The 24,760-nt window shown below is 60.8% G+C and overlaps 3 protein-coding genes across 8 annotated transcripts; 1 reads left to right on the top strand and 2 right to left on the bottom strand.

Annotated features, from left to right (window-relative positions):
* Nucleotides 1-169: 169 nt before the first annotated feature.
* Nucleotides 170-10,014, bottom strand: NKPD1 (NTPase KAP family P-loop domain containing 1). Of its 4 annotated transcripts, none has more exons than XM_024978663.2 (5): nt 9,500-10,014; nt 6,884-6,996; nt 5,590-6,033; nt 3,627-3,758; nt 170-2,274 (listed from the first exon to the last, which is right to left on the bottom strand). In XM_024978663.2, exons 2-5 carry the CDS (start codon nt 6,981-6,983, stop codon nt 464-466), a joined length of 2,487 nt encoding a protein of 828 aa, XP_024834431.1. In that variant the 5' UTR covers nt 6,984-6,996; nt 9,500-10,014; the 3' UTR covers nt 170-463.
* Nucleotides 10,015-10,096: 82 nt separating this feature from the next.
* TRAPPC6A (trafficking protein particle complex subunit 6A) lies at nt 10,097-19,728 on the bottom strand. 3 transcript variants are annotated; one of them, XM_024978133.2, is made up of 6 exons: nt 19,427-19,529; nt 12,350-12,417; nt 12,083-12,200; nt 11,494-11,622; nt 11,232-11,325; nt 10,097-10,400 (listed from the first exon to the last, which is right to left on the bottom strand). In XM_024978133.2, exons 1-6 carry the CDS (start codon nt 19,508-19,510, stop codon nt 10,369-10,371), a joined length of 525 nt encoding a protein of 174 aa, XP_024833901.1. In that variant the 5' UTR covers nt 19,511-19,529; the 3' UTR covers nt 10,097-10,368. The 3 variants fall into 3 exon arrangements, with proteins under 3 accessions (XP_024833901.1, XP_059732616.1, NP_001029592.1); NM_001034420.2 differs by having other exon boundaries at nt 10,102-10,400; nt 11,494-11,577; nt 19,427-19,728; XM_059876633.1 differs by having other exon boundaries at nt 11,494-11,577; nt 12,083-12,417; nt 19,410-19,529.
* Nucleotides 19,729-19,961: 233 nt separating this feature from the next.
* Nucleotides 19,962-24,739, top strand: BLOC1S3 (biogenesis of lysosomal organelles complex 1 subunit 3). The gene is made up of 2 exons (XM_059877075.1): nt 19,962-20,106; nt 20,574-24,739. The coding sequence occupies exon 2, from the start codon at nt 20,582-20,584 to the stop codon at nt 21,182-21,184; it is 603 nt and encodes a 200-aa protein (XP_059733058.1). The 5' UTR covers nt 19,962-20,106; nt 20,574-20,581; the 3' UTR covers nt 21,185-24,739.
* Nucleotides 24,740-24,760: the final 21 nt, after the last annotated feature.

The raw sequence follows: 24,760 nt of genomic DNA on the forward strand, positions 1-24,760 counted from the left end.
CGCCTCCGGGATGTCAGCGAGCAGGCTGCTAGCTGAGCCTGCCCGACTCCCTGGGAATGCAGTGGACTTGGCAGGACAAGGCAGGCCTGGTGCCCAGTCCTCAGTGAGCTGGGGAGGCCAGGGCCATCTCTGCTTCTCAGCGTCCCTGCCCTCATCAAGGAAGACCGGGGGCTTTCACATTTTCATTTATTGCACTTGAACCCCGATTTCCTCATGGGTCCTTCTGCCCAGCTCTCAGACACACACGCTGTCCCATTCCTGGTGGCCACGGCCTATGGCTCTCCCTGGCTTACAGATTCATCTGGGAAATATGGGCACCACAGGCCCCATTCTGGACACTGGCCCCTGGGTCTTGAGCCCAGCCAGGCCCCCTTCACTCTCATCTGGGCAGATGCAAGTGTTGTGCCCAGAAGTCTTACATTCAAGGCCCACCTGGGCTGGATCGCCCCTGAGTCAACGGCACTCAAGCCATGGGTCTGGGCTTGCCCCCCTGCGCCCAGTCCCGGGGATGGTGGGCTTCGCTGGCATGCACAGGGGAGTGCCCTGCAGGGTGGCCTGCCCGGGCCGGCCCGGGGGCGTGGTTGGCTCCGTTGGCGGCGTGGGGGCTGTCGCGGGCAGGGGACTTGGGCGGGCTGGGCGGCTTAAGCGCGCTGACGGCCCGGATGAGGCCCATGCGGCGGCGGATGGAGTGGTCCAGGTTGACGGTGCAGCGCAGGAGGCTCTGCGCCTCGGCCACAGTAAAGGGGAAGTCGGCGCCCAGGAAGCGCTCGAAAAGCTCAGGGTCGCCGTCCAGGTCAAGCACGTTCTGCAGCGGCTTGGTCATGGTGTGCAGCTCGCGGCTGTGGTCGCTGAACACGTCCCAGAGGCGCGCGCGGGCCTCAGGCGCACCTCCGGCCTGCTGCCTGTCTTCCAGGCACTGCAGGGCCCAGCTGAGGCGGCACGGCCACTGGTTGGCGAGCACGACCCAAGCCACGGCCTGGCGCGGCGAGGGGCCCCCGAAGTCCCCCTGCTGCTGCTGCAGCAGGCGCACGGTGATGGGCACGGTGTTGACGATCCGCCGCATGGACACCACGTTGTCGGGCACGTACTCGTAGAGGCAGTCGCGCTCGTCGTGCAGGCAGAAGAGCGCTTCGCGGATGCGACGCGCCGCCTCGGCGTCGATGCGGCTTTGCTCGCGCTCGCCCCCCGCCTGCGTCTGCACCTCCAGGAGCTGCGCGCCCTCGCCGCCCCTGGCCCCGGCCCCGCCCAGCGGCCGCAGCTTGCGCGTCATCTCGCGATAGAGCAGGTCGTCGCGGCTCTGCACGGCGTCGTGGAGGAACTGCAGCTTGGTGCGGCGGCCCATGATGGGCACCGAGAAGGGCAGCGTGACGGTGCGGTTGAGGAAGAGGTAGCCGTTGTCGGCCGTGCCCTTCATGGAGCCGGCGCTCTCGAGGCACGCGGCCAGGATACTGGGGTCCACCACCAGGATGAAGATGAAAGGCGCGTGGCTGTCGGACAGCAGCGTGTTGATGGCGTTGAGCACGCCCACCACGCGCTCCGGGTAGCACGTGTCCAGCCCGGTGACCTCGAGCACGACGCGCAGCCGGCGCCGCTGGTAGATCTCCAGGAAGCACAGGAAGTCGGTGAGCAGCTCCACCTCCTTCTTTACCTCGCACATGAAGCCCAGCTGGCTGCCGAACTTCTCTCGCGACACCAGCCGCTCGATCTTCTTGCGCTGGCTCACAAACAGGTGCTTGCCCACCGAGTACACGGCCATGAGCAGCCCGGAGCCCGACAGCGTGGTGGCCGCGCCGCCGAACACCCGGAGCAGACTGCTGTTGGTGGCACGGTGGCTCAGCGAGCGGGCACCCACCGACAGGTAGAGCAGCCCCACGCCCAGGCTGAGCACGGCCAGCAGCGCCAGCAGTGCCAGGCACACGCGGTGCCGACACTGCCACTCGCGCTGGCGGAAGCCCTGCGTCGTGGCCGCCTTCGTGCCCAGCACTGAGTACACGCTGAAGGGCAGCGCGCCGTATTGGTGGCGGATGCCCTCGCACAGCGTGGTCACCAGGCCGGCCCATAGCTTGTCCGTGCCCGCGTACTGCCAGGCGCTGAAGCGGATGAAGAGGAACTTGACGTTCTTGCGCCGCAGGTGCACCTCGGTGATGATGGGCCGCAGGAAGACCAGGTACCACAGCAGCTTCGGGAAGGCCCAGCCCTGCACGGGCCGCGGCCGCCACTGCACGTGCTCCAGCTCCTCAGCCTCGCGCTGGGCTGCTTCTTGCTGCATCAGCGCTGCGGAGACCGAGGGCGCCGGGAGGGGGTAGGGCACGGTGTGAGCCGGCTCAGATCAGCACGGGGGCCTGGATGTTAAGGAGCCCGGGGCCATCCCCAAGCACTGGGTAGGTGCACAAGGGCGGAAGGAGAGGCTTGGAGCCAGGCTTGAACAGGGGAGGGTCCGAGGTGGGGAGGTGGGATGGTGGGGTCAGAAATAGAGCCCCCAGAGGAGAGAAGATGGGTTGGGGCAGCCAGGTGCTGAGGAAGGGAAATGCAGGGCCGCAAGGATACCTCCTGGCTCCCATTTTCCTGGCTTACTGCCCCTCCTCCAGCTCTCAGCTCAGCTGTCACCTCTTCCAGGAAGCTTTCCCTGAGACCCAAGCTGGGTCAGGTGACCCTGAGCTCCTCCACTGCAGCCCTGCCCATGCTGGGTCCTCCCTGTCTGGGGGCAGGTCTGTCTCTCGCACTGGTCTGTGAGCCCAGGAAGGGCAGAGCCCCGGTTGTTTTGGCCACCCCGTGTCCCTTGGGTGCTGGGAGAATGTCTGGAGGACTGGATCGTGAGAGGTTGGGGGCAGGACCTTCCTGCTGGGAGGGTGTGAGTGAAGCAGAAGCTTTGTTTCCTTTTGCCTTTTGGCCAGATCTTTTCTCCTCCCAGGACCCTGTTTTTTGCTCTGTGACAACAACATGATGTGGGCTTGTTTAGCTCCCCAGGGCCGGGCACACAGGGGTGAGTCACCTCCGGTTTCTCTGGCGGTGACTGGGGATGGGGGCTGAGCTGCAGCTGGGTTTGAACCTGCTCATGTTTTCAGTTAACATTAGCTGTCAGGGGTCTTGTGGGGGCCCGGCCCTGGGCCCGGGCTAAGGAAAAGAGAAGGGCCTGAGGAGCACAGAGCCCAGGAGGGACTCGGCAAGAGCCTGCAGCCTCGTCGAGGAACCTGGGCTTCCTCCCGAGGGTGCTGGGGAGCCATGGGAAGACTTCTGAGCAGGGGCAGGACAGGGCTAGATGTGTATTTTATTTTTTGTCGTTATTTGCTTAACTTTCTGACTGCAGTGCGTGGCATGTGAGGTCTTAGTTCCCTGACCAGGGATCGAACATGCACCCCCTGTAGCGGCAGCACGCAGTCTTAACCACTGGACCACCAGGGATGTCTCTCATCGATGTGTATTTTAGGAGGGTTCCTTGCAGTGGATTTGGTGGGGGAGGGGGCAAAGGCATGGGGAGGGCCCTGGTTAATGCTGACTTACGGGCCTCTGGCCTGAAGTCGACTGACCCCAGGGGCAAGCAGGTCTTGGGGAAGCCTGGGGCAGGGCAGGGACCCAAGGCTCCATTTCCCTTAATCCCTCTCCCCCGAATACCCGCAAGTCCTCACCTGTGATCTTGTCCAGCATCATGTGCAGGCGGCAGCCAAAGGGGGCATAGAAACCCACGGTCACAGGGACGGGCACGTGGCAGAGAGTCTTGGCCAGGCAGCTGCAGTAGACGTCATCCTCTGTCAAGATGTCTGGGGGTGCCAGGGTTGGGGAGGGGAAACCCGAGTCAGCGAGGCTGGCCAGGCACCACCCTGCTCCCCTCTGCCCTCCGCAGTGCTCGCCCTCTCCCTGCACCGCTGGCAATCCCTCCCCATCTCCCAGCTGCGACTCAGGCCAAAGCCCCCAGCAGAGGTTTCTGTGGCCGCAGGCAGCCCCCTCCTCTGGGACCAGATGTGCCCGTCTGGGTCGGAGGGCGCCAAAGGGTCTGGTGAAGGCCAGGCCCTCTGTCAATGTCGTGGTCTGGGGTGGCCCTTCAGGGCGCAGCTGTCCTGTCTGAGACCTGGCACAGGGACTCCATGTGCCAGTGCTACAGGAGAGCAGGCCTGCTCTCCCCCTATGGGCCCCCACTGAATGCCAGTTCTTGGACCCAGAGTTGGGGCACCAGAAGGGTACAGCTGGGTTGCAGGGGAGGGGCTACTGGCCAGTCTCGTGGTGCTCGGTGGGGACGACACGCCCGCTCTCATAGAGGCCTCTGGACTGCGTTATCCATCCCTCGCCCAGGGCCAGTGCTTGGCCTGGGGGCACAGCTGGGAGGGCAGGGGGCAGACTAGGGCCAGAGTCAGCTAAGGCGGCAGCCAGGGAGGACCTGAGCCTGCTCTGTCTGGTCGCTGGCTGACCTCACCTCACTGAGCCTCTACTTGCCAGTGTGTGAAATGGGCATCATGGCCACAAGGCTGCGCTCTATTTTTTCTCTATTGATGAGGTTGTGCCCGACCTGGAGATGAGCTCAGCCGTGCTCTATTTTCAAAACAGCCCTCAAAATCAGTGTGAGTCCCCACCTCTGCTGCCACCTCCCTGGTCAGGTCGCCAGCCCCTCTCGCCTGGACTCCCGGAGTCAACGCTCATGTCACGTCCCAGAGTCAGCTCTGGGCCCTCATGGCTCCTGCCTCAAGAGAAGGCCGACCCCTCACTGCGGCCACGAGGTCCGCAGAGTCTGGCCGCCTTCGGCCCTCTTGGACCTATCTGGCCTTCCTCCTCACCTCCCCCGACCCAGCCACATGCACCTCCTTGTTGCCCCTTGAACTGGCCACCTCAGAGTCAGTGCATTTGCCATTGACTCCAGAGAACGGCCCCATGTTGCTCAAAGGTCGACTTAATGGGGTCTTGCCTGATGACTGCTTAATTTGCAGACCCCATCTCCTCTCCCTGCTTTATCCTTCCCCCAACATGGTTATCACCTGGTGACGCTGTTTTGAACTTTCCTATTGTTTCCTGTAAACCCACCTCCCCCAACTGCCTACAGAATGTGAGCTCCATAAGGGCAGCAATCTGTCCACCCTGCTCCCTGGGGCACTCCCAGAACAGAGCCTGGCACTCCTGTAGGTGTCCATACCTAGTCACAGAATGAATAAATGAATGAGTGAGTGGCTGGGTGTCACTTGTCAATGTCAATCACGACACCGACAGAGGGCCAGTCCCCTCCCATGGTTGCATTGCTCTCTAAATCTCCCAGGCTGCTCCACACCTCTGGCTGTAGCTGCACACTTGACCCATCTCCTCCACCCCAGAGCTGGCCAGCAATCTGGTGCTCATCACCCACTGCCCCAAGTCAGGAGGGCTGGGGGAGAGGAAGCAGAGCAGGAGTGTCAGCAGAGGGAGAGAGCTGGGGCCAGGGCCCTGGCCTGGCCCGGGACCCTCGGCTGCTGACAAGTGAAGAAGTGGTGGCTGCCCCGAGGCCCAGGGTCGGGGACGAGTGCCCTCCAGACAGAGCCTAGACGGAGGGGTGAGGAGGGCAGGCCCCAGGCCCAGGCGGGAAGCAAGGTGGCAGGGACAGAGCCTGGGAAGGGGAGGCTGGGTGAGCACCGGAGCTGTAGGAGGTGAAGCAGCCGCAGGCTGCGGGGGCGGGCAGGGGCCGGGCGTCCGTGGGCCTGCTGGGCTCCAGGAGGGTGCCGGCTGCGTAGGGCAGGGCTGGGCCGCCGGTGGCCAGGGTGCTGGTCGCGGTGAGTGAGTTGGGGGGTGGCTGGGGGGCGGTGGCCGGCTGCGCGGGGGCAGTGGTGGTTGCAGGTGGCCCCTTCTGGACCCCGTGAACAGAGCAGAGACGCTGCTGCAGGGGCTGGGGAGGTGGGGGCTGGGGCTGCCGCCTCTGCTGCTGCTGCTGCTGGGTGGGGGGCTGGGGACCCCGGCGACAGCCACCGCGCCCCCCCTGGTGGTCGTGGTAGGCCGGCTGCCGGCATGCCTGTGGGGTTGGCTGACAAGACCTGTGGGCACCAGGTGCCGCTGGGTCATGGCACCTCTGATGACAGCGTCCTAGAAGGAAGGAAGTGGGGGTGACTGGGCCTGGGTCCCCGAGCCCTGAGGGCACTGGCAGGAACCAGGTCAGGTCTTCAGGTGGAGGGGGGCTCAGGAGAAATCGGAGAGAAGATGAGCAGGGGGTGAGGGCGGAGGGGCGGCCTCGCCCCACGGCTGGGGTGGGAGGGAGGGGAGGAGGTGCAGAGGCCTGGGCTTCAGCCAGGTTAGGGACTAGAGTGGGGATGCTGTCCTGGAGTTCCTACTCCCCCAAATTCCCCAGTCCTCAGGGTGTCGCCCAGTGCAGGCACTGAGAATACTCCATTGGGAGCTGGCCCGGTTGGTCCAGAGGCCAGAGTGACGGGAGGTGACTGTGGAGAGGGGACAGGGTGGGGACTAGGAAAGGAGGGCTGGGCCTCACACCTGAGCTCAGATGAGGCCCTCGGGAAGGGGACTGCCCTGGGAGGCCCCAAGGAGGCTGAATCAGCCCTGGTGGGCCATAACTGCCCCCTCCCGACCCCTAGCAGGAACACCTGTGGTCACCATGAGAGGCTGGAGCCCCACTTCCTTCATTCACTCATTGTCGGAGGGGGCTTGCCCTCTGACCCCTCCCTCCCACCACATGGTTCCCCCTAGGTGGGGGGCAGTCCCCCCAGGCCTGGTGACTCGGGGAGGAAATTCTTCCCATGCTGGGGGAGGAGGGGCAGGTCAGGTGGGCCTCCCAGGGTCCCCCAGGGCCGCCTGTGAAGACACCTCTATGGTGAGTGCTGGTGGCTTTTCTCTCTTGGGGCCTGAGGGTCTTCTTCTGCTTGGCCATCCCCCTCAGCCACCCCTCCTTGCTGCCAGGACCCCCCCAAAACTGAACCCCTACCTTTTCGGTGCCCCAACTCTGGGTCCAAGAAGTAGCGCTCGGTGGCAATCCGGGGGGGCAGGGCACCCTTGGCAAAGTGGACGGTGTAGTGCTGGTGCATGATGGCCGGGGGCCTGCTCAGGGAGGGGGCGGGAGGGGCCCAGCTCAGTGCCCAGCACCCTTGGGTGCCAGCAGCCAGAGCCTACCCCCGGGGCAGCTCCCTGAGACCTGCCATGGATGAGCCCCCCTCCCTGATGCTGGAGTCCCCAGGTGGGGTGGAGATGCTCCTCCAAGAAACACTGGGAGGTCTGGACGGGGTCAGGGGCGGACGGCGAGGCCCCAGGTTGGACGGACGGTGTTAAGGGGGGTGATCTGGGGTGTTTGGGAGCTACTGGGCGTTTCCAAGAGGCCGGGACAATGGGGGTGCTGAGCTGAGGTGGGCTGGGAGCTGGTGGGTGGTTGAGTAAAACCAGGGGGGAACTAGGTATTGGGGTTTGTGCTGTGGGATGTGGGGGCTGCCGCCCTTTGAAACCAGCGCAGTCAGTGATGAGAGGTGGGAGCGGTGAGCCACCCAGCGAGCGACTGGTTTCAGGACTGGGGCCTTAGGGACCTAACGAGGGGTTGGAGGGAGGGGCGTTCTCGGGGAGAAAATGAAATCTGCGTGGTCTGATTTTGGAGAGGCCGAGAGAGCAAATTCAGGATGACGCGGGGCGGTGGGGGGCGCCGGGTTTAAAATGTGAGGCGCCCATTTTAAGGATGGGAAGGATGCTGTTTAGAGGCGGGGACCGGTGGTGGGGGGCCACCGAGGCGCGGAGGAAACGCGGTGGTGAGGGTTGGGGACCAGGCGCGCGGCCCCCGCCCACCCCACCCCACAGCCCCCCGGCCTGGGGTCTCCCATACCTGAAGGCAGCCTCGCAGCCCCAGCTCCCCGCCCGGCTCTGCGCCAGCCCCTCCGTCCGGCAGCGGCAGCGCGGGCTCGACTACGCGGAGGCCCCGGAGCCGGAGCCTGGGATCCGGGAGCCCAGCCGCCCGACCGGTTTGCCCGCCCCGTCCCCGCCCCGTCCCCAGCAAGCCCTCCCAGTCCCCGTCTGCTGCGCTCCACTTTCCAGGACTGGGGGTGCCCCAGGTAAGGCACGGAGACGGCAGGCCTCGGTGCCGCCCAGGGAGGGCCCCGCCACAGGTCTGCAGGTCTGGGCGCCTCCGCCGGGGCGGGCAGGAAGGAAGCCGGGAGTCCAGGCCCAGGGAAGGAGCGATCCCAGCTTCAGGTGCCAGCTCCTCCCGGGCCAGGTGACTTCCCCTCTCTGAGCCTGGCTTCCTCACTGCTGAGTGGACTGGCATCTGGGCCGGCCTCTCGCGGCCGTCGGGAGTCCGCCGAGCCCAGCGCCTGGCATTCGGCAATAGGCTCCAACCGACCCACTTACCGGCTGCTCCAGATGCTTCACATAGTGAGGATACGCGAGTTCCTGGCTCGTCAGGAGCCACGCTCGGTGGACATGCTTTTCCCTTTTGGGGCCCGACACAGTTTGTGGGATCCGAGGTCCCCAGCCAGGAACTGAACCCTGGCCCCAGCCGTGAGAGCACAGGGTCCTAACCACTGGACCACCAGGGAACTCCCATGCGCTTCTCTACAGTAACCCCCTTTCCCCTAAACATGCCCCCACGGGGTGGGGGTGAGGCCTGCCCTGCAGATGAGCAAACAGGACCGACAGAGTCCCCTGGCCCCAGGTCTTAGGGAGGCCAAGTTGGGCTTTGCAAGCAGCGTTTCCTGCCGGGTAGTGAAGGCGCCTCACAGACATTCTTGGGGGGTGGGGGTGGGGAGGGAGCTTCTTAGATACCTTGGAGGGGGCCCCTCTGCTCTCCAGGGTCCCGTCTCCCTGTGGCTGCTGCCGGGGTGATGGCACCAACAGAGGTTCCCCCCGGGAGGTGGGGGAGGCAACCCCTGAGCAGCGCCCAGGACGAGAGAGGACACTGACGGGCCCTGCGAGGCGCCCAGTGACCAGACGCCGGCCCCTGCAGCCCAGCTATGCCTTCTTCCCTTTTCACCAGGCCTCCCAGCAGCTTCTTCCTCCCCGTCCCCCGCCAGCTTAGGACTCTACCACCCCACCCCCCACCCCGTCCTGAGCAAGGAGGCCAGGCTGGCGTGTTGGAGTCAGGGGTGGGTGGGTCTCTGGGGGCTCCTTCTGGACTGCCCCTGGGCCATTTCCCCGCTCCCGCTCCCCCACCCCCGCCCTCCTGCCTGCAGAGTTTAGCTGAGTGACCGAGATTCATTCGGGACTCATCCCGGACAGTGCCAGCCCCGAGCCAGGGACCCACAGGGAAGCGCAAGTGAGCAGCCACTGCAGGGGATTTGGTGGGCTGTGGAGGCTGCAGGAGTAGGAGTTTGAGAGGCGGGCGGGGGGGGGGGGGGGGGCGGGGAGCCAAGCAGGAAAGGCCCGTGCTAAGGCTCGGAGACAACCCAGGGACTGCGGGGCTCGGCTGTGTGTGCTGGGGAAGGGGCTGCATGCGGTGTCTGCACCAGACGCTGTGAAGGCAGAGCCCCAGCCCCTGGGGGGGTCTTAGGCAAGGGGACCCCTCCTCCTCCCATTCAGGTCGATCCCAGCCTCAGGTTACAGTTCTGAGGCCGGGGTACTTACCCACCTCAGGCAGCGAGTGGCAGAGCCCGGCAGAGTCCAGACGGGTGATGCCCCCAGATGCTATGAATGTAAACAGGGGAGGTGGTGGCAGGGGGTGGGGTGCGGGCACGGAGGCTGAACTGCCCAGAGACTAGTCAGCGAGGCCATTATTCTGGGTATGACTCGCATCCGCCAGGCACGTGAAGCGTGTATTCGAGTGTGTTTGTGTGTGTGTGTGTGTTTGGGGAGTTGAGGTGTCTGGCCCACCCACTCATCTATCCTTGCTCCTGGCGGCCCCCCCAGGCCAGCCCACACCTGGCAGCAACTCCAGGGGCCGCTGGCCGCGCTCCCAGGGAGAGGTCCATTCTTTGGGCCCCGCTGAGCAGAGAGCACCTCCAGACTTGTCCATGCTGGCAAGGCCACCCGTGCTGGGGGCCACCCTCCCCTGCCGGGTATGCGGGGTGGGAAGCAGCCAGCCCCAGGGCTGAGGCTGGGGCAGAGGGGACTCGGCGGGGAGGAAGCCACATGGGGTACTTCCACACTGGGCCCATGACACACACAGTCGCTTTGCCCCTACCCCCAGCACTCTATAGAGTGCCCCCCCTCCACTTTCCACTCTGAGTCTGGTTCCACCTACAGAACCTTTATTGAGCGCCTCCCTGTGGAGGGATGTGTGTGATGCAGACCCCCTCCACACCAGCCCCGAATGCCACGGGGACCACCTGGCCCCCGGGACACCCCCACCTCCCTCTGACACCCATCTGTTGGGCATCTGTGACACCCTGCAGCGCGGGGACTCCGGTCTCCCCGGCACCAGCCCCCAGCACAGGCATCAGCAGGGTTCTCTGGGCCGGGGTGCCGTGAAGCTCATCTGGGAGTGGGACCTGGGGCTCCTCAAAGTTTCTGGATCACCACCTGGAACTTACCTGGAAGAGAAGGGCTGGCCTGAGCTCGAGGCTGGGGCCGGAGGGGAGAGGTGGCACCCCAGCCGCTCTGAGCCGTTCACCCGGGCCCTGCACCCTCAGCCTGGGTGGCCCTGGCTGGACCTTGTTTCCTTGCTGGCCTGAGATGGTGGTGCCCCAGCCCCACCCCCGGCCTGCGCCCCAGGGCTGTGTGGGTGGCTGGGGGCACGATGGGCAGGCAGCAGGTCAGGCATGTAGGTTGTGGGGGAGGGGCCTGGCCCAGTTTCAGTGGCACGTATGGCTCAGATCGTGCCAGCTCGGGCCCCAGTCCTCCGTGATGCGTGGCCCTGGGGACCGGCAGAGGGGAAGATGCCCAAAGGAAGGGTGCGTGGAGGGCTGGTCGCAGGCGGCCCCCAGGGAAGGGTGGGGCCTCGGCTTGTCCGATGGGGGGCACTGCGGGCCAGCAGGACCCCGGGGTCAGGAGGACACCCCCTCACACTGGCTGCCTTTGAAGCCCCTCAGCCCAGCACCCCGCCTTCACCCAGGTGACTCCTATTGTGTCCACCTGGGTTCTCACGCTGGGAAGAGTGTTGGAAACCACTAGCCCAGGTCCTTGTCCTTGGCTCTCCCCTCCAGGCTGGCACGCCCAGGGAGGCAGTCTAGGAGGACATCGGGGGCAGGGCCATGGATGGGCTGCACCTGCTGTGTGGCCTGGGCCTGGGACTTCAGCTCTCTGGGCCATAGATTCCCATCTGCAGTGGGGCTGGGCGGCCCAGCCCCACCTCTGCGGCCCCTGGGAGCAGGGTGGGCCCCCTGGCACACTAGAGGGATGGGAACCCCCCCACCCCAACTCACAGGCGGGCAGGGCTGCCACGGAGGCGGTGACCAGGCTCTTGACGCCCAGGGTGCTGAGGGTGCCACGCAGGAGGCCGCAGGTGAAGGCCAGGAACTGGGGGCGGGGGACACGGGTCACCGTGGGTGGAGCAGGGGGAGGCCAACACCCCGGGGCCACGCGGGCTTGAGGGTTCACAGCAGGGTGGAGTGGGTCTGCCTCCCTCTCCCAGGGTCCTGGGCTTGGGAAGAGGCCTCCACCCCGGGCCAGAGTCCCGCCTGGTACCTTGGGCGCTTCCTCCAGGTACTGCAGACCCGAGGCCATCCGAACAAGGAGGGGGAAGCTGTTGTCCTGCAGGACGTAGGTCCCCTGGGGACAGAGGAGGGTGCCAGGGAGCCGGAGTGGCGCCTGTACCTTCGTGGTGGGGGGGGAGGGGAGGCAAGGGCCCAGCGCTGCCACCCTGAGGTCCAGAAGGACCCTTCCCTCAAAACGGCTGCGGTCGGTCTTGGGCCATCCTTCGGGGCTGTACGAGGACCCGTGGGCCCTCCGACCAGGGCCTGGTGTCCTCCCCTCCATGCCCCTGCTGCGCAACTTCCAGGGTGCCGGATGGGGAGAAGATACAGCCCAGGCCATCAGGCCACCAGCCGGGCCCAGCGTGGGCGCCTAATGGGAACGAGGCTCAGGTGCAGACAAGCTGCGTCAGGCCGAGGCACGGCCGCCAGCCACGAGGGGCCTGTCCTGGGCCCGGGGGGCCAGTGCTTGTGGGGAGCCCCTGAGCAGGGCTGGGCCTGCTGTGACTGCCCTGAGCCGGGGTCCCCTCCCTGGGCTCCCAGGGCTCTGGCTTCTGCCTGCTGTCTGCCTGGGGGTCACCCACCTGGTGGTTGGTACGGAGGCTGTCCATCTGCTTGTGGAACACAGCCACCCACAGGTCTTTGCACAGGAACTTGAGGATGTCCAGCTCTTCCCTGAAGGTTAGCGTCTCCCGGGGCAGCCTGCGGCAGACACCGCGGGGGCCAAGCTTGGGGAGCCCCGGGGTAAGGAACAGGGAGGAGACCGGCCCGGGATCCTGTGTGGAGCGAGGCACCCTCCCCACCCGTTTGCCCAGGAAGGGACCCCACTGTGGGTCCTGCCCGCCTCTCACCTCTCGCCCAGGGCCTGGCCCACGCGGAAGCCCATGCCCTCCAGGACCAACAGGCTGGTCTTCTGTCCCTAGAAGGCCAGGGAAGGGAGGCTGAGGGGCCCTCGGCCACCTCCAGCCGGGAGCCAGCCGGTGTGGCAGCTGAGGGGGGCTCGTGCGTCCCTGCCGGTGCGGGGAGACAAGACCCGGGATAGAGGGCTTCCTGAGTGGCCCTCAGGCCCCACTCAGCCTCACCCCAGGACACACGGGGGTCCTGCCCAGGCTCGGCCTCACCCGTTGTCTTTCCTCGCAAGTCCCATCACTTCCTGCACGCACTTTCAGCGTCCGTCCTTAAACGCCCGGTGGGGTAGCACTCCTGTCACCCCAGAAACTCCAGGTGACTTGCCTGGGGCGAGCAAGGGGGCTTCAGTGAAGGGGCCGCAGGGGTGGGCCCCCGGACGGGCCAGCAGGCGGGCGAAACGTCAACTGTGATTAGGAGGCCTTACGTATGAGCCGAGACTCCTGGGAGGGACCTGCAGGGGCTCAGGGGAGGCAGGGGTGGCCGAGTGGCCTTCTGGGGGGCCAGGTCAGGGTCCCGCGGTGGGGGTGCTGAGGCGTGGGGACCGAGCGGCAGGAGGCCGCACTTGGTGTCTGTCCATGTGTCCTGGAGCGCAGACCGCGTGGCTGGAGGAGAGCCGACCTGTGTACGTTGCCGATCTGTGTGACCCAGAGAGAGCTGAGCGGCCCCGACTCGGGGCATCAGAAACGCCAAGACGGCGTTAGGGGGGCTGGGCACATACTGGGCCGTGTGAGAAACATGCTGAATGAGCAAAGTGAGGAATCGGGACCTGGGCCTATGCTGTGCCAGCTGCCTTGTGCAGACCCTTGTTTAACAGCCCCGGAAGGTAGGTTGTGTTTCACATCTGGAGACCGGGGCACAGAGGAGTTAGGTCAGACCTCCCAGGGGCACCTTTGGACCTGAGCAGGTCTGGCTCCTGCATGTTGGTGGCTGACAGGCAGGTGATCAGGGCAGCACTCGCAGCTGCCCGTGCCCCAGAGAAGTGGCAAGGGCTGAGGTTGGCCGAGGGGAGGTGCCAGGAGTGGGTGGGAGCCGGAGCAGAGGTGCCCCGCGTGATGGCCCCGTCCTCTGCTGGGCCACGCGACACCCAGACCGTGGCCCACCATTCCGCCTTCCTCCTGTGGGAACCGGGCCTGGGGAAGGACACAGCTTCCTGCCCGTGACACCGGCGTGTGCTATCTGGTGTCCTCGGCACGACAGGGCTGGCCGCGGGGGCGGGGGCAGGCTGACTCGATGACTAAGGTGGTCGAGGTCTGAGCTCGGGTGTGAGGGGCAGAGAGGGGAACACATGCCTGGTGGCTGGGTCCAGGGTCCGGATCCTTACCAGCTGTGGGCCTGGGGCAGTGGCCAGCTGCCCTGTGCCTCAGTTTCCTCCCGTGTAAAACGAGGACCTTCCCAGGGCCCTCGTGAGGATTAAAGGAGTGGGTAAGTGCAAGCCAAGCACCCCGAGTCGGGCTCGGGAAGCGGTACTGTCGTCATTTGCGGCCTCTGCACCTGTCAGCCTGCTGAGAAGCTGGGGATGGCAAGAGGGAAGGAAAAGCCCACGAAGGAGGGGCTCTGTTCTGTGGGCGGACGAATCTCAGCACCTGGTCCCCTGCCCGGCCCTCGACAGGCCTCTGCCACTCTTGCACCACCTCCCTGCTCAGGGGAGCTCCTGGAGGGGGCCGGTTGGGCTCTGTTTTGACCAAGTGCACCTGTGTTCCCAGGACTCCCCCATTCATCCTGCGGTCACTTCCTAGCTCCCCTCCAGGAGCTCGCACACCGTGCCTAGTGGGGATGACAAGGTGGGGGCCCAGTCTCCCAGGGGCGGGTGACTGGCAGCTCGCAACACAGCTGCTGTTGCCGTTGACCCCATGGCCCTCGAGAGAGGCCAGGTGAATATCTGCTACACTGCAGAGACTGGGGATGGGAGGGAGAGGGGGCATAAAGCAAGCAGCGCAGAGGAGAGGCAGTGGGGAGGGCGGCGGGGAGGAATTGACAGGGGGTGGGTTTTGGGGGAGGGGAGGGCGGCAGAGCTGGCACACCCCAGGCCCTGCAAAAGCTCCCCTGACACTAGGGGGTCATCACTGCTACGGAGGGAGGGCGAGGGGCCTCTCCCATCCTGTCCTGAGCCTCTGGAGCCCAGCCCAGAGCCAGTGCGTTTCTGGGCTTCCCGCATCTGGTTTACACAAGAGCCCACGGAGAGGAACTGAGATGATGGGAGAAGCGGGGCAGGGGGACCCCCTCAGAGAAGGCTTATTTAGTGTGGGCACCAAGGGCACCCATGAGCAGCACGGGTGCTCAGAGAAAGGGACGAGCCGACAAAGGAACATGCATAAAAATGAACGTGGTGACCAAAACAAATCTCTTTGCAAGGGAGCGAAAAAGAGAGAACTCTGGAAAATCGCTAAAACTTCACAGATTGTTAAGGGAAAAAAAAAGAAAAGAAAAGCTGACACGTGGAAAGAGACCCAGAAAGTCTACGACTCCTCTGAGTGCCACAGATGGAACGACAACAGGGGAAGAAACGATGAAAGAGGAAAACGTGCTCAGCTGTGCTCGGCTAAAGGCGGATTCAGGCATCCAGACTGAGGGCCACCGAGCTCCGAGCAGGAGGAACGCGAAACAAGGAAACCACACTGCCTCCCCCGTGCCATCCTGGACTGCTGGGTGGCGGGGCTGCGTGCCGGGCCCCTCAGTTATTTGTGAGGATCAACCCCCACCGGTGGGGCCACTCTGCTGGCCCAGGGTGCGGCAGCCCAGGTCCTGCCTCAAGCACAGGGAGAAGGGATGACTTCTGGTTTCCCCAGCGTCAATGGCCCCAGAAGACGCAAAAGAAGTATGGTGAGGAGACTTCCCTGGTGGTCCGGTGGCTAAGACTCTGAGCTCCCAGTGTGGGGGATCCGGGTTCGATCCCTATCAGGGAACTAGATCCCACATGCCACAACCAAGGATCCCATGTGCAGCAGCTAAAAGACGGAAGATTCGGCGTGCTGCAATTAAGACTCAGTGTGGCCAAAGAAATAAATTTTTTTTCCCTTAAGAAAAGGAAGTGTGGAGAGTGACCAGGTGAGAGCACACCTCCCAATCTGTCACTCGCCTTCTCCCCCATCATCCACCAGGCAGTCGCCAGGATAACCGCAGACCCCACCTTCTCCGCTGACACTCGGGGAGCTCGCCCAGTCCCCGTCTGTCTGTGCTCTGGACTCCTCCCCTGCCCAGTCTCTATCCCATCTCACCCACGTGGCCAGGGAGGACCTCCGAAGAAGTAAATCTGAGCCCAGCAACCTCAGTTTAAACCTTCTACGGCCCCTGCCACCCTCAGGACAGAGCCCCAGTTGGCTCACAGAGGCCCCACTGCTGGCTCTGTGGCCTCAGAGGCACCACGCCCCGATGCCATGCACTTTTCCAGGAAGCAGGTGGTTTCCCAGGCTCCGGCCTGAGGACAAGGACTGTATCTGATGGCTGCTCCACCCCCACCCCCCGCCCAGGCCCTCCAGAGAGAAGGGGCTGGCTGAGTGCCCAGTTGGCTTCGGTGGACAAGGGCCCAGCCCACACGGCTGTTCCCAGGCCTCCAGAGAACAGCTCATTCCCACGCAGGCTTCACTCCTCTGCTCACAGGTTCCCCTTATCGTCAAAGCTCCTGAGATGGACAAACCACAGCCGCCTCCTCTTCCTCCTCCTCCCCTGCCTCTTCCTCCCGGAACTTTTCCAGCTCAGATAACAAAGGCCCTTAGACCTTCCTGTTCCTCCAGCCAGCCTTCCACTCAAGCCATAACCCTCCAGGAGAATCCATTCAACAGCTACAAATAACCAGGCAGGACGTGGAGATCAAAAAGCCCTAAACAATGACTGTGGCTCCTGAGCGCCTGGCGCCGGGGACAGAGATGAACCAGCCACGATTGCTTTCCTCAAGGGGCTCCAGGGCTGGTGGGGCTGCTGCCACAGACAAGCTCTGACCCGGATGCCCGAGTCCTGATTTTGCCTCTGATCCCGGAAAAGCCCTTCCTGTCTGGTGCCCCAGTCCCTCTCCTGTAAAATGGGATAATAACGTCAACCCTGGAGGGCTGTTCTGAGAACTAAATCAGAGAAAGCACTGTGCTGAAGCCACGAGAAGTACCCAAGAGGCAGACAGGACGCTTGCTGGACCAAAAAGAAGGAGCAGAGAAGGGAGGGGCCAGGGGCAAAAGAGAAAAGACTGCGGGAAAGCCAGGCAGCTGCCCACGATGAGCAGCTGAGGAACAGGGTTTGCCAGCTTGAAGGAATGTGGGGAGATGGTGGTCCTCACTCTGGCTGCACACGGGAACCACCCAGGAGCTCTGAGGTCCAATGTCCGGGCCACCTCCCAGCCCAGCTCTGCCGGAATCCCTGGTGCAGGGACCCCAGCACTGGGGCTGCGGAGGCAGCCGGACAGAGAGCCATTGCCAAAGATCGTGGGCACACTTGCGCTCTGAAAATCCTGTGCTGAGCAAAGCTGAGTAACCGCGTGCCCCCACACTTGCTTGGCCACATCAAAATCCTCCCAAGAGTGTCAGGGAAGATGCTGAAACAGGTGAGAGTTCATAGCACAGGTTTTGGGAGTGAGAGGCCCAGTTACATTCCTGACTCTGCCACTTGACAGCAAAGACTCCATCCATCAAAGCGTCTGTTCCTCGCCAACAAAGCGGGGAGGATCATGCTGACCTCCGTGGGTTGTTAGGCGGATCAAATGAAATCAGGAAGGTGAGGCCCCTGCGGGCACCTGGTGGGCGTTCCTATTGGCCACAATACTAAGTGAACCCAGTCCCCACCCTCACCCTCCACGGCACAGGGGCTGCGCTCACTTCTTCAACAGATCCACACTGGGATTTCCCTGGTGGTCCAGTGGTAAAGAATCCGCCCGTCAGTGTAGGGGGCACAGGTTAGATCCCTGGTCCTGGGAGGTTTCACACACCGTGGGGCAGCTAAGCCCCTGCACCACCTCTACTGAGCCCATGTGCCACAAACACTGGGGCCTGCACACTCCAGAGCCCACGCTCCACAAGAGAAGCCACACCAGTGAGAAGCACCGCAACTAGAGTAGCCCCTGCTCACCGCAACTGGAGAAAGCCCAAGTGCACCAACAAAGACGCAGCACAGCCAAAACCAACCAAATATAAATTTGAAAATATATACATCCATTCTGAGGACCTACTCTATGGTCATCAACGCAGAGCTGGTCCCTGCCCACAGTGCAAAGCACGAGGCCTGGCAGAGGAGACGGCGGTAACTAAAGGATCATAATTCAGGTTCGTATGGTGGTGTGGGGAATGTGCAAACAAAACAGAGATACCCCCACTTCCGCTGAGGGCTTCCCTGAGGAAGGGACATTTGAACTGAAGGATTAATAGGTGTCAATGTAGTATCGACGTGGCAGGTAAAATAAGCTGGAAGGTGAAGAAGGGGGCTGTTATGGAGCGGAGAGGAGGGAACCCACACTGCAACAGGGAGGGGACAGATGGGAACTCTATTTAGACAGTGGAACAGGCTGGGCCTGGCCGATGGCTGGAGGTGAGGGAGTAAAGGTGGTTATTGCAGACCCTTGGGTTCCTTGTTTGAATGCCAGGATGGATGGGGTGCTGGGACACTGCAACCCTCTCCCTGGCACACAGGCCAGCGCACATTCCCTCTCCCAAGTGTTATCATTCTCATAGCATTGCCCCAAGGTACAGTGTAGATGCATTTATCTGATTTGTCTGTTTCCCCCACTACAACATAAGCTCCAGAAGGCAAGGGTTTTGCACGGTTTGCTGAGTAATCTCCAGCCCCTACAGCAAGGCCTGGCACCTTGCATGTTTTAATAGTTAAGAGTTTGTTGACTCTATGTTGGGATGATAACAAGCAACAGCCTTGTTAGGGCTCCTGGATTGGGAAGGAAACATACATCAATAAAAATGTCTTGCATATTGATGATGATGACAGAATAATAATGAAAGAAGTGGGCATAGCACCCACTTATTAAGCATCTGCTTTCGCCCTCACCCTTTCTTTTTAGTACCAGATTTTAAAACAGAGCTCCATGTTTTGAGGGCTGATTATGTGTTAGACATGGAAGTAAGTGCTTTAAAGTCTGAGCATTTTTCCTAAGGACCAACTTTCAAAATTCCAAGCACGCTCTAAGGCCTCCTCTTGCCTGGAATGTTCTTCCCCACTACTTATCCCCAGGGCTTGCTTCTTCCCTTCTTTTCCTCAGAAAGGCTTCCTCCACTATCCACCACTCCATCCCTGTCCCTGATTCTACTTAAGTTTTGTTTATAGCACTTCTTACTAGCAGGTGGCACATTTGTTGCTATTTTTATTGTTTGCGTGGGTGCCCTGCTCAGTTGTGTTCAACCCTTTGTGACCCCAGTCTGATAAGCTCCTCTGTCCATGGTATTTTCCCTGCAAGAATACTGGAGTGGGTTGCCATTTCCTCCTCCAGGGGATCTTCCCGATCCAGGGATCCAACCTACGTCTCCTACAGTGGCAGGCGGATTCGTTACCACTGAGTCACCTGGGAACCCCATTGCTGGTGTAAATTCCCTACTAAAAGGTTAAGCTTTGTGAGGACAAGGAAACAAGTACCTGGGGAACAGTAAGTGCTCAGTAAATTTGTTGAATGAATGTCTCACCGAGTCTTAGGTGCTGTTACGATCCCATTTTACAAGGGAGTAAACTGAGGCACGCAGAGCGAATCACTGGCTCTCACACCCAGGGTGAGTGGCGCAGGCGGGACTTAACCCGGGCAGTAAGTCCTCAATATATACCAAGCAATCGTAATTACTACCCTCTTACTCTGTGTCAGGTTTTGAGCTAGGAGCTTGTCCCCGAGCTGTCTCGCACAGTTCTAGGAGTAACCCGCGAGGCCAGCCCTGTCCGGACTCGGCTTCGCAGAGGCGGAAGCCCGCAGTAGAGGTCTCCCCACGATCAGGGGCTGGGCGGGTATTCGTCCCGGGCCGCTGCCGCGCCCTCCGCGCCTCCCGGGGGCCTCGACTGGCTTTTCAGCCACGGCCCGTGGCTCCTCCCTACCAGGACCCGGCGCTCACCCCGGGGCCGGGGTCTGGATCTTGAGCCCACAGCTCCGCTACCATCTCGGTGTGCAGAAACTCGAACAGTGCCGGGTCCGCCATGCGCGGGTCTCAGTCGCCTAACAACCGCTCAGCGTCTCGTGTTCTCATTGGCCCAGTTGGGCAAGCCCCGTCTCCTGCTTCTTAAGTGCGGCCCACCCACTCCTGCTTCCATTGGTGTTTCAGGCTAGCCCCGCCTTCCTTTCCTGGGCTCTAGGGGTGCGCGCGTAAACCCGGGGGTCTAGGGGGAGGGCCTGCTTTGTCTGTAATGGCCGCACGGTACAAGCACCTCCGCCCTTCCCGCTGTTTCTTCACCGTTTCCGGGTCCTCGAGCGTTTCCATTAGTCCAGTCTCTGGTTACACGTGACAGCTCGTCTTTTAGACTCTCTATTTGTCCACTCTTCTCGCAGCACAACCCGGAAGCGCCAGCCCAACCGCTTTCCTATTGGCCGTGCCCTTATTCACGTGGCTCTTTACAGAAGCCCCAACATCTGGTCTGGAGGGCTTTCTTCCTGTTTGGTAGCCGGGCGGCCAGGTGATAGGCCGCCAACACCCGCCCAACTTTCTCCCCTATTGGTTGGGGCTACCGCGCTCCTCGGTAAAGACGCCGCACTTCGGATAGGTAGAGGATCCCGCAGGCTCGGAGCTCTGGTGACCCGGTACGGTCTTCGGTGATAACGCTCGCCCCCCCCGCCCCTTGTGCATCCTCCCCCAAGTCCAGTTGGACTGTTACCCTTTCTGTGATGGAGGCCCTGGTTCCCGAGCGGTTCAGAAACCCGTGTGCTTCCTAATCCGTCACAGGTTAAGAGGACAGTGTGGAGGGTGTGGTCTCTGCTAGGAAGCAAAATCAGGAAGAGTTGAGTTTAGGATTCCGGGACCTCGTGTCTCAGAGTCTTGATCGAGCTGGTGGCCCTCAGTTTTCCCATCAGTACACTGAAGAGTCACAGTCCAGTAGTTCCTACCATCATTAGGGATGATGGGCTCAGTTTGCAGAAACTGAAGCCCAGGCAGGCAGTGACCCCAGATTGTTAAGATAGTGGAGGGGGTGAGAATCCAGAAACTGCGGCTTTTAACCACTGAAGGGCGCCCGCCTCTCATATCATCCTTTCCCGCGTCTTCTCCCTAGCTCGCGCCATGGAGTCTCAGAGTCGTCGGCGGAGGCCGCTGCGGAGGCCTGAGACTTTGGTGCAGGGGGAAGCGGCCGAGTCGGACTCGGATCTCTCTGCGTCCTCGTCGGAGGAGGAGGAGCTGTACCTGGGCCCCTCGGGCCCAACGCGCGGCCGCCCCACGGGACTGCGAGTGGCTGGGGAGGCCGCGGAGACCGACTCAGACCCCGAGCCGGAGCCGAAGGCTGCGCCGCGGGACCTGCCTCCGCTCGTGGTGCAGCGGGAGACGGCCGGGGAGGCCTGGGCGGAGGAGGAGGCCCCGGCGCCCGCCCCTGCGCGCTCGCTGCTGCAGCTCCGGCTGGCTGAGAGCCAGGCACGGCTGGACCACGACGTAGCGGCCGCGGTGAGCGGCGTGTACCGCCGCGCGGGCCGTGATGTGGCCGCCCTAGCCGGTAGGCTGGCGGCTGCCCAGGCAGCGGGATTAGCCGCAGCCCACAGCGTGCGTCTGGCGAGGGGGGACCTCTGCGCGCTGGCGGAGCGTCTGGACATCGTGGCCAGCTGCCGCCTGCTGCCCGACATCCGCGGTGTGCCGGGGACGGAGCCTGAACAAGACCCCGGACCGAGAGCCTAGCCGTGACCCACTGTCTCCACTGACTGTGCCCTGGGGGTAGGCCTTGCGGCCTCTTGACCTGGCTCTCTGCTCTGTTTAGCCACCCACCCATCTTGCTGTCACCCTCAGGGATAACCTCGCCCCTGGATAATGCTGTGTTTATGTGTGTGTGTGTGTGTGTGCGTGTGAGTGTGTGAGTGTGTGTGTGTGTGTGTGTGTAGCCCTGCTGGACCTTAGCTCTGGTTCCTCCCCCTGGGCTTGCTTCCTGGTTCAGAGCTTGTGTCTGAACTTGACTCCAGCTCCAGGGTACCTGCTAGGTACCTTTGATCTGTCTCCCTCTTAAGGGCTCATGGAGCCTCATCTTTCTTTTCTCTCTGCCTTCCTCAGTTTGGTTTCTTTTCACAGGAGCTGGGCCTGCTTCTTTCTCCCCACGGGAGCCCCAGAATCCAGTTGAATGTCAATTCCCTGATGTCTCCCTTTACTCCCTTGGCTCTGTCTCTCCTCTTGCCCCACTTCTGGAATTTTGTCCCTCTAATCTGGACCCTTTTTCTGCTCCCCAGGCTTGGCCTTGATCCCATCTCCACCTTCCGGTCCTCGCTCTGCCACCTCTTGGCTGCTTCTCCTTGGGCTTAGCCCTACCCCCTTGGCCTGCTCTTGTTTCCTGTGTCCAGCTCTACCCTTGGTTTTGATCCTGCTGCTCTTCGCTTCTCCCATTCTCTTTAAACTACCTGCTTACTTCCGGGCTCCAGGGATCCCCTATGATTTTCTTCATCAGGTCCAAGATGAGGCTCCCTCCTGACCCAAGGAGGTCCCCCTCCCAGCTGTCCAGGCCCAACGTGGCATCTCCTCAGGCCCAAATTGGTGTCTCCTTCCCACCCCCAGGCCAAGATTATGCCTTCTGCCCGAGCTCCAGGTATGAGCTCCAGGCTTCGGCCTGACTCACTAGGCTGAGAGTGCCCCCAGCAGGCACTGAGGGCCCGGTACAGACTCACCCGGAACGTTATGTGCAATATGACAGCACTTTGCAGATAAGGACCACATGTAGTTTGTTTGTTCACTATGTTCCGCGGATGCTATTGGATGCTAAACTGCTTGGATTTCTGGGTTAGCTCCTTCTGTCTCCTCCTCCTCACTGCTCCCTTTTCTCCCAGCCCCAGCCCCTCAGTCCCATTCATATGCATTCCCTTCCCCCACTCTCTTATCCCAACCTGAGCTGAGATCTGAGCTCCCAGGATGAAGTGCTGAGGAAGAGCACTGTATGGCAAACTCATTAAAACTCAAGGCATTCACTGATATGATCAGTTCCTCTTATCTCCCCATCTAAGCTGGGGGGCAGGTCAGTTGGCGTTTCTGCTGCAAATGTGAGTCCCAAGAAAGAGATCCTTCCCACCTGGCCAATTGAAAGTGGACCTGTAGCTAGGAAACTGGGGCCCCAGGTTTTTTCACCCTGGTTCTGCACTTGTGTTTTGTTCATTCACCACACATTTACTGAGCTCCTGTTCTGTGCCTGTCCTGAGCCAAGCATTGGGGATGCCCCACCCAGGCTGGGTCCTCTCAGCTGACAGTCCACTGGGGAAGACAGACATGAAAATATTATTGTATAAGTGGATAGTCTTAACTGTAATTTATACTTTGACTATAATTTTTCTGGCATTGTGGTTAGTGCCCTAAAGAAATGCAGGAGTTTTGTGAGCTTGTAACTGAAACCTGTCAGACTTTGTTTGAAGGATGGTTAGATGGCTTCTGCGAGGAAGTGATGAGTGAGTTTGAGGTGTAAAAAAAACCCTGAAGGTGTAAAAAGATGAAATGTGGGGTGGAAAATTGTGAGCAGCAGGAGCAGCATATGCAAAGGCCCTGAGTCAGAAGACGGCATATCGTATTTAACAACAGAAGAGGGTGATATCTTCTAGCCTGTACCTGGAATGGGGAGACCAGGGGAGATGGGGGTGGTGAGGACTGTGCTAGCGGGGGCCAGACAAAGCTGGACTTTTAAACCAAGTGAAATCCTTGGTCTTTATTGAGCAGCCAACAAGTAGAGAATGATGCCATCTGGTAAATGTGTTTTGTGAAGGAGCCTCAGGCTGGTGCTTCTGCAGTGTGGTTGCTTCTGAAAAATACCCAGAAATACTGGTTTTGAAATTAAACGTCCTTTTAAATGTACAGCTGAGCTCAGAGCATGGGAAATCTGTACCCAAATTGCACACCGCAGTTGTCCTGAGTATTTGCCAATACCAGATACTCAAAGCCTTGGTTGTTTTTTTTTAAATAACATATTGAAGTATAGTTGATTGACAGCGTTGTGATCATTTCTGCTGTACAGCAAAGTGATTCAGTTGTTTTTGTTGTTCAGTCGCTCAGTCATGTGACCCCATGGACTGCATGCAGCACGCCGGGCTTCCCTGCCTTTTGCTATTTCCCGGAGTTTGCTCAAACTCATGTCCGTTGAGTGGATATACGTTCTTTTTCATGTTTGTTTCTATTATGGTTTATCAGAGGATATTGAATATAATTCCCTGTGCTATACAGCCGGACCTTGTTGTTTATTCTATATACAATAGTTTGCATCTGCTGACCCCAAACTCCCAATCCTTCGCCTCCCACCCTCTTGGCAACTACAAGTCTGTTCTCCATGTCTTTGAGTCTACTCTGTTTTGTAAGTTTGTTTGTGTCCTGTTTGAGATTCCACATGTGAGTGATATCATATAGTATTTATTTTTCTGTGTGACTTCCTTCACTTAGTATGATCATTTTTAGTTCCAGCCAGTTTTCTGCAGATGGCATTTCGTTCTTTGTTATGGCTGAGTAATCTTCTATTGTAGGCATATGTCGCATCTTCTTCACCCACCCCCTGTCAGTGGGCATTTCGGTTGTCTTCACGTCTTGGTTGCTGTAAGTACTATGAACATTGGGGTGCACATGTCTTTTTGAATTATAGTTTTGTCTGGATATATGCCCAGGAATGGGATTGCAGAATCATATAAAACCTTGGATTTTAACATCTGCTGGACCTTGGGCCAGGCGGTTTGGAGACAAGCAGAGGCCCCTGCATAAAACTTAGTCCCTTGAAGAGCTACGTCTTCAATGAAAGAATGTGGTAGAAAAAAAACCCTGAGTGATACCATTGAGGCACACATAGGGAGCTTGTCCATTTTGGCTTGGGCTGTGCGTAAAGGGACTGTTTCCTCAGGGAATTCATAACTACAGGCCTTTCTTCAGGCCTGATTAGGGTTTGGGTTTACCCTTGTAGAGCAGTCCGGGAAACCAGAAATGAACTGAAAGTAGGCTGCAGCCAGGGGAGACACCCTCAGCTGGCCTCGTGCGGAATTACAGCAGATGAATGCAGACCAAGCAAGCTCACAGCTGAAACATGCCAGGCGCACCTGATGGCAAAGTGATGAACTAGTGCGGGCTGCTGGCTCCTTTCCCCAACTTCAGCCTCGGAGAAACTGGAAAAAAGAACAAAATCAGGATCTGAGGAGTAGAAAAATGTTGAGAAGTCTTCAGGGACAAAGAGAGTTCTGGTTCTGGCATAGTATACTGGTACTTATTTCTTTGTAATAAATGACTGAAAACTTAGTGGCTGGAAACAACTGTTTT

This window comes from Bos taurus, chromosome 18 (genome assembly GCF_002263795.3).
Source record: "Bos taurus isolate L1 Dominette 01449 registration number 42190680 breed Hereford chromosome 18, ARS-UCD2.0, whole genome shotgun sequence".
Lineage (NCBI taxonomy): Eukaryota > Metazoa > Chordata > Mammalia > Artiodactyla > Bovidae > Bos > Bos taurus.